General features: G+C 37.6%; 1 protein-coding gene across 1 annotated transcript; it reads right to left on the minus strand.

Moving 5' to 3' along the window:
- Positions 1-6,461: 6,461 nt before the first annotated feature.
- On the minus strand, positions 6,462-8,035 carry LOC113837982 (zinc finger protein 431-like). Its single transcript, XM_035453559.1, has 3 exons — positions 8,009-8,035; positions 6,720-6,846; positions 6,462-6,526 (listed from the first exon to the last, which is right to left on the minus strand). Exons 1-3 carry the CDS (start codon positions 8,033-8,035, stop codon positions 6,462-6,464), a joined length of 219 nt encoding a protein of 72 aa, XP_035309450.1.
- Between the last annotated feature and the right edge of the window lie 331 nt (positions 8,036-8,366).

Here is an 8,366-nt window from a genome sequence, read left to right on the forward strand (position 1 = left end):
TGTTGTAGCATTGTAGCAAGTACAAATGTAATATTATATCTGTCTGTGTACTACCTTTTCATAATCACATTGAAAATTCTGGTATTTCCACTGTGAATGTAGATTTTTTATTTAATTTAATTTTTCCAAAGTTAGCTTTGTAATGAGCATTTTGTTTTAAATTGTTGAGCATTGTCATTGGCTTGTATCCATTTTTTGCTGTAAATTTTCCATATTTATGATGAATCCTATAACATATGATCACACATGTACTTTTCTCATTTATGTTTATTTATTAATCTGTGAAGGGATCATCAAACATATTTCAGATCTTGGTAGGTTGCTCAGCACATCTTTTTGCAATGATCTGAGTTCAGAAACCAACACTCAAGCAGCTAAATATTACCTACATTCCATATGCTCTATACATAAGAAAGTGTTCTCTCTCATGCACAAAAATATGCAAAATATAACAATAAACTTTGTAAATTGGTAAATCCTTATACCATCAATTCTATTACCATCAATTCTATTCTTCTCCAGCACAGTTTAGCTATGGCACACTACACTGGAGGTTGCAGCACTATTTCTAATTGGTCTTAGTTATAAAAACCTGGAGTCACATAGAGAAGTTCATGTTGAAAGATGAGAGAAGCAGAGCAGCCAGCCCCTAGTTCTTAGCTCTATTGAATCCTTAGACCAAAGGGGCAATCCTGTCCCTAGGAACATTCAGACTGAACACAATGCACTCCCACCTTATATTCCTCTCTCTGCCCAGCCATGTTACTCCTGTCTCCACCTCCCAAGTACAGGAATCATGGTTTGAACCACCACCACCTGGCTCTGTTTCTCTTTTAGGCTGGATCAATCTGGTGTAGCCCAGTGTGGCCTTGAAATCACAGATATCCACCTGACTCTGACTTCCAAGTGCTGAGATTAAGGGTATGATCTGCCATTGCCTGGCCTATATGGCAAAATACTGCCTGTCTGCACTCTGGTCTTCAGGCAAGCTTTTTTTGTCTGTTTGTTTTGTTTTTTTTGGTTGGCTTTTGTTTGTTTTTGTTTTTGAGACAGGGTATCTCTGTGTAGATTTTGAGCCTGAACTGGAACACTCTTGAAGTCACAGAGATCCACCTGCCTCTGCCTCTCATGTGCTCTGATTAAAGGCTTGTGCCACCACCACCTGGAAAGCTTCATTTGCTAAAGCACAAACAAGATACCACCACACTTGGGGAAACCATTTACAGGATCCACAAAATTAATGCCATATGGGTCCTACTGAGGTGATGGGGTTCATTTTTCAGCAATACATGATCAGAGTGCTTTAACTTTCTGCTACCACCAGCTACAATGGTGTGATTTGGGAAAGCTGAGTTCCAGGGAACAAAAGGAATTGCTGATCTGCAGAAGTTTCTCAGGTGTGCATGGTGTTTTGTAGACAGATAGGGCAGATTCCCCATGTGGTGTCAATGTACATGTGCCAGGAAGTAGACATTCAATTCTACTTCTATGTTATTTTCTGTGTGGGCATCAATGGGGCTGGATTTTCCTCAAACCTCAAGTGTATATGAGAGTTTGCACAAAAATAACAAGATATTGTCCCCATTTGTAGATGGAGTTCTAGACCATGGGACCTCCCTGGAAGAAATATTGATAGCTTGAGGGTCAGAAGTAAAAAGGTTAAGTGTCCTTTTGAGTTAGTTTTGTGGGAGTTGTGAAGTCTGTTTGTTATGATAAATCTTTCTGCCAAAAGCCGCCTGAGCCCCACTGCCATGTGTAAGCTTTATGCTAGCCACCTGCTTGAGTTAGGCCCAAATAAATATGCAGAAACTTGTATTAGGTTCAATGCTGCTTGGCCAATGACTAGGATTCCTCATCAGTTAGCTCAGTCTTAATTATCATAAATCTATATATTTTATAAGACTTATCTTATCGGACGCCTTTTGGTGTCCCTCCTGGCTGGTGGATCACATCCTGCTGCTGGAGGAGGAAGGGGAAAAGAGGGCCCTTCCTGTTTCTCTTTCACTTAAATATGAGTCTCCTTGCTATGTCACTTCCTGCCTGGATCAGCACTTCACTACATTTCCCAGATCCTCTTTGACTCCTAGTTCCGTCTAACTTCTGTCTCATTGGCCAAACAGTATTTTATTTAACAGTCAATAAGATAAACATACACAGTACATTCCCCATCATCTCCTTTTTTCTGTCTAAATAAAAAGATAACTTATCTCTTATAATAACTGAAGAAAACTATAACCATAACTATCTGTCTTCAACTCTATCAAAGACCACAGAAGGATAATATATAAACTCTAGAATTGACAGAGACATCTCGCTACCTGGACAGTCACCCAAAGTTCCTCAGTAATGTTGGGACATCCATCTTCAGCCCATAGGCCATAGTGTGTCTGGCACACTTCTCCATTTCAACAGGAACCCTTCAGTACTGTCTTGTTTTGTAAGTTCAGCAGTCACTTTCTTGTGGGTCCTGTATGTCCAGTTTATACAGCAACAAACAGTCCAGGCAAGAGCAGTTTCTTGCTCAAATGGCTAATCTTGCCATGTTGAAAGCAAACTCCATAACGAGTTTCTTCGATGCCCATCCTCCTTTCTGACGTAATTGGTGTGCCAGGAGCAGTTGTGTCTTACTGCCAAGAAAAACCCTAAACCATTTAAATGCCATATTTCTGTAGGTCTTTGAAAGATTTGAAGAATACCTATCCATCTCAAATACATGTCTGTATATCTAGAAAACCTAACTAACCTAATTATAAGTTCTGACAATTATAGGTAAAAGATCTGTATAAACACAATACATAAACAAGAGGAGACATACATATCACAAAATTGACCTTAAAGTTGTATCAATAAATGAAAATCTATACCAATGCAAAGCATTCATTCCTATATCCTATTCCCCTTTTATTTCTTTAAAAAGAGATTGACTATGCTCATTATCATTTATAACTAACCCCATTTAAATGAAAACAAACATTTATAAACAATATTTGGGGATTTGGGCATTGTTCCTTCTAAACTGCTTCCTGCTGATTGGGGGCGATGTTCATATACCATGGGGATCATGATAAAACAGAAACCTGACCCAGTCCTTGTTTTTGTAGTCTGTAAGGCTGTATCGTCTCAGCTTCAGGGGGTCTTGCTTGATCAAGCCATAATAGTCTGGAAGGAATCCATAGCTTTTTATTTTCTGTGGAAACACAATACTGAGGTGGCTCTTTATCATCATTATTATTATTATTATTATTATTATTATTATTAGTGCAATTTTTCCCCATAAAACACCCACTTATCATTTATCTTGTGTCTCTTGAATTCAAAACTCAAAACACACTGCCTTAACACAAAACGATTTTTTATTGAAACTAAAGACAAGTATGAAGTCTTTATCAAAATTTTTCATGAATTGGGTTTTCTCTTCCATGAGTTCTTCCCTATTATCTTATAAGAAGATGATACAAAAAGGATTTAAACATGTACAGGGCTATAGATATGGATGAGCAAAATTATGATACGGTCATTGCTAGGACCTAGATCAGGCTTTTGAGAACTTTCTGTAATTTCTGCTACAGGAATACACAAGGGTCTAACCTTCTTGGGAACAAGCATGAACAGTCACAAACCCACCACACTGACATCACATAATTAAAATTAAGTCAAATCTCTAACCTAACAGATTTTTACACATGAATATTTTCTCATGTAAGTAGTCTTGCTTGTAAACCAGGTGATGATCCATCTAAAGTCTTAACAGTCTCCCTTCATCATGAATTGGTTCGTGTAGCTGATAAGAAGCACTTAGCAATGGATTTAGAGAAATCAACTGATTTGAATGAGTTTTTTATGTCTTTATAAATAAATGTCTAAATAAAAGTTTGAAATCAAAAAGGGTTACCTTATCAATGAATTCACAGGATTTTGTCCATGAGTTTGCAGGTGCAAACAAAATAGAGACGTCATAATGCTTGAACAGATTGTTGACACTTGTCAGATATTTTTCTATCCAGCATCTTGTATAACTAAATTTGTTTTGGCTGAAGATCTTACCAAATCCTTTATAGTAAGATTCCCTTCAGTATGGGCTTTGTTGTGTCCTCAAAGATTATTGTGATAAGCAAAGTGCACAACTTTACCATACTGCTTACATTTATAGGGTTTCTTTACAGTACGATTTCTTTCATGATTTTAAAGGCTGATGATACATACAAAGGCTTTACCACATTGAGTACATTCACAGGCTCTCTCTCAAGTATGTGCTCTTTTATGTCTTACAAGACTCCCATGTTGTGAAAATGCTTTACCACATTGGTTACATTGATAGGGTTTCTCTCCAGTGTGTGTTCTTTTATGATTTATGAGACTGCCCTGTTGTGAAAAAGCTTTACCACATTGACTACATTCATAGGGTTTCTCTCCTGTGTGTGTTCTTATATGTGTTTGTAGACTATTGACCTGTGAAAAGGCTTTAGCACATTCATTACACACATAGGGTTTCTCTCCTGTATGTATTCTTTTATGTCTTGTGAGCACCCCATGACTTGCAAAAGCTTTACAACATTGATTACATTCATAGGGTTTCTCTCCAGTATGTGTTCTTTTATGATATTGGAGACTACTGGTACGTGAAAAGGCTTTACCACATTGATTACATTTATAAGGTTTCTCTCCAGTATGTGTGCTTTGATGTCTTTTAAGATCACCATGGCTTGTAAAAGCCCTTCCATATTGATTACATTCATATGATTTCTCTCCAATATGTGTTCTTTGATGTGCTCGGCAATTACTGTGCTGTGAAAAGGCTTTACCACATTGATTACACTTGTAAGGTCTCTCTCCTGTATGTGTTTTTATATATTTTTGAAGCTGTCCATGACTTCCAAAAGCTTTACCACATTGATTACATTCATGGTTTTTCTTTCCAGTATGTGTTATTTTATGGATTCTGAGACAAATATGACATGCAAAGACATCACCATATTGAAGATATTCATATGGTTTCTCTCCAGTATGAATTTCTTCATGCCTTTGAAGATACCTGAAACACACAAATATATCAACACATTGAGGATCTTTACAGCATTTCTCTCCTATGTGCCTTCTACCATTCCTGCATAGATTATTGGCACATGTAAAAGCTTTACCATATGCATTATACTGATGAAACTTAGTATCTGTTTAAATTGCTTTTATAAATTGGCCTAATTGTAAAGAAGAACCAGTTCTTAAGTTTTACACTATCGATGCTTCCCTTCATTAGTGGTTGTTTTGTTGTCTCTTAAAATAACTCTGATAGTAAGAGACTTTATTTCATGGCTCATGTTTATAACATCTACATCTTTTTATATGAGATTTTTAACATATTTGAAAAGAACTGAAGGAACTCAGAGCTTTACCATACTCATTGCATTCATAAGTTTTCCTATAGTGTGAGTCATACTACATTGGAAGAATGTACTACATTGGAAGAATCTATGCAGGTGAAATGGAAGGATTCACACAATCTAATGCTCATAGGGATTTTCTGCACTGTAAGTTTTTTGGTGTCTTTCCAATCAAGTTGGAAAAACAATTAATTGTAAACTTGTATCACATTTAACCAATCTACTCAATTGGGGACTAGTAAATATCTTCTAATAGTCCCAGAGAGAGAAAGAGAGAGAGAGAGAGAGAGAGAGAGAGAGAGAGAGAGAGAGAGAGAGAGAGAGAGAGAGAGATACATTGCTTCTTTCCATATCCTATGCTCACATGGCTTTTATTTATACTGACATATGATATTCTTTTTTTCATAGTTTTTTGAAACACGATTCTCTGTGTGCCTTTGGACCCTGTCCCATAACTTACTCTGTAGACCAGGCTGGCCCCCAACTCTCAGACATCCACCTGTCTCTGCCTCCCTAGTGCTGGGATTAAAGGAATGCATCACTACCACCCTGTTTTACATGATATTCTTATTGAAGTAAAAATAACTAATAAAAATTTTCTACATTGCAGTCACACAGTTTGACTTTCTTTTCCTCACAGATATGTGGTATAGGGATTAATTTTTTTACCACAATGACATTCTTGCCTCTCATAAACTGACCCTGTCAGTCTACTTAGCACAGTCACATTATATGACTAATGACAGCTTTACTATAGACTCTTTTTTCTTATATATCAACTACTCAATGTGTAAACCATTTAAAGTATCTGAGTGGCATGAAAGGAAATGGATTGGCATTTCCAAAGGATAGCTTGCATGAGCTTATATTGTCTAATGGTGGTATCAGTTAAGGCACTGTTTCTTTGTCTTCTTTTTCACTGTAATGCCTTACAAACAGAGAATAGCTACCTGAAACTGAGGTACACATTTTGTGAGAAATTAAGAATCATCAATATACATTTAGTCCTTACTTACACTTTAAAACTTCCAGGACACATTATATTTGTTCAGAGGAAAATCTATACAAACTTGAACAGAAAAATTACCTTCTATGTCTTCTAAAACTTTCACAATGTTCTTCAATATCACACTCTTCCCAAATGTAGCCTAAAATATCACAGAAAATACATGGTATATTAGTGGAAATTGTACAAAATTTAATTTAGTATGTTCAAGGAAACTTAGAACTATGCCTTATTCACCTAATATTCCCTTTTTGAAATCAAATTACAGAAGAGTATCAATAGCTAAGGAACAGTTGTCCCCTTATTTTAAATAGTGAAGGAAAATTCAGTCTTACCTATGGCACTGAGGTTCCTGTAGGTGTCAAGCATGACATCTTTGTAGAGACTTCTCTGGGAAGGATCCAGCAAGAACCACTCTTCTTGAGTGAATTTGATGCACACACTATCATAGGTCACTGTGTCCTAAAATAACACATTCAATAACACAGAAAGTGTGATAGTCACATTATGTATGCACATTTCTGTGACAAAATATTCATATAATTATAGTTCTTCACACACTTATTTCATGACATGGACATCATAATGTATTCAACAATTTACTTTAGAAGGAAACTGAATAGGAGGTTCACGTGCATCATTTCTTGGAACTATGCTTTTCTCTAGGAGAAAACTGGACCTGTATGGCACACCATGCCCTAATATTCATTTTGACGCACTAATGCCCCCTTGAGCAGCTTGTGAAAGCCTTGTTCTCTTATATTGGGATGGGCCTAGGGACTGTTTTTAATTCAGAGTTTTCTCTTTTATCATGGTTTGGAGCCAAATGTCTGGACATTCCTGGAGAACAAATGTGTATTTTACCATCCTATCTCTAATAGGCCTAGTTAGCATACTACTTATCTTTTGGTTATTTTAGAGGTAGCAATATCTAATCTCAAAAATACTCATTTGTGGGACTTACTATTCCCTAAGAACTGGTAAAACATTTATATCAACAATTCTACTCTTCCATGTCACATCTTAGTCATGGAGTGTGTCAATATATGGAAGACTTTAGTGGCCCATGCCTTTATTCCAGCACTCGGGTTGAAAAGCAGACAGATTTCTGGGAGTTTGGTGTTAGCCTCCTTTACAGAGCAAGTTCCAGGTCAGGCCCCAAAGCTATACAGAGAAATCTTGTCTCAAAAAAAATAAATAAATACATATTAAAAAAAGAAAGAAAACGAATGCCATTTTCAGCATTCACAAAATGACTCCAAATGGATTTACACCTAAATGTTAAATCGGAAGTGCAAAACTTCTAGAAGACACTGGAGAAACTAGTCTTCTCCAAGTTTGGCAATTTGCCTTCCATATACACCAAAAGGTCATTGGCTATAAACCCAAAGATGTTTCTACACAAAACTCCATGATCAAAATGCTTTCCACTGATGCAGCACCGAGAGTGAAGTATTCATAGGCCAGGACCAGGGTCTGGAGAGTTGCTAGGACCACATGAGACCTCACAGAACCCTAAACGTGGCCGCAGATCCCCATCCAGCCTCCAGGAGGACCTGCCCTCCATCTCCCATGCCTCCCGATTCTGCCCTCCCCATCTTGCGATAGCATCCCCTTTACTCACCATGCTGTGGCTTCTGTGCTCATCCATGCTCCCCTCACAATCCCCTACAGTAGCACTCACAGCACAGCAATCAATCCACTGGTGCCCGTTCTGCTGTAAAATCAAGCCTGCAGCATGGCTCCAGGAAGTTTCTGCAAGACTTGTGACTGGTAGGTTGGCCTGGGGTCCCTTATTTGCTAATGAGGCTTGAGTGACAAGAGCACTTCCTTAAGGGTTAGAGTGCACTTAAAGACACAACACCAGGTAACCTGGCCCTGGCTAGTACTCCAAACCCAGAATTTTTTTTTTTTTTTTTGCTTTTCGAGGCAGGGTTTCTCTGTGTAGCTTCGGAGCCTATCCTGGCACATTCTCTGGAGAC

Source organism: Cricetulus griseus, unplaced genomic scaffold, assembly GCF_003668045.3.
Source record: "Cricetulus griseus strain 17A/GY unplaced genomic scaffold, alternate assembly CriGri-PICRH-1.0 unplaced_scaffold_1, whole genome shotgun sequence".
In the NCBI taxonomy this organism is placed as follows: Eukaryota; Metazoa; Chordata; class Mammalia; order Rodentia; family Cricetidae; genus Cricetulus; species Cricetulus griseus.

Bases quoted from the DNA above. Each gene is read 5' to 3' on its own strand.
- LOC113837982 (XM_035453559.1), bottom strand. From the start codon at position 8,035: ATGGATGAGCACAGAAGCCACAGCATG. The intron at 6,847-8,008 runs GTGAGTAAAGGG...GTGTTATTTTAG, and splicing joins AGCACAGAAGCCACAGCATG to GACACAGTGACCTATGATAG. The intron at 6,527-6,719 runs GTAAGACTGAAT...GTGATATTTTAG, and splicing joins CAGGAACCTCAGTGCCATAG to GCTACATTTGGGAAGAGTGT.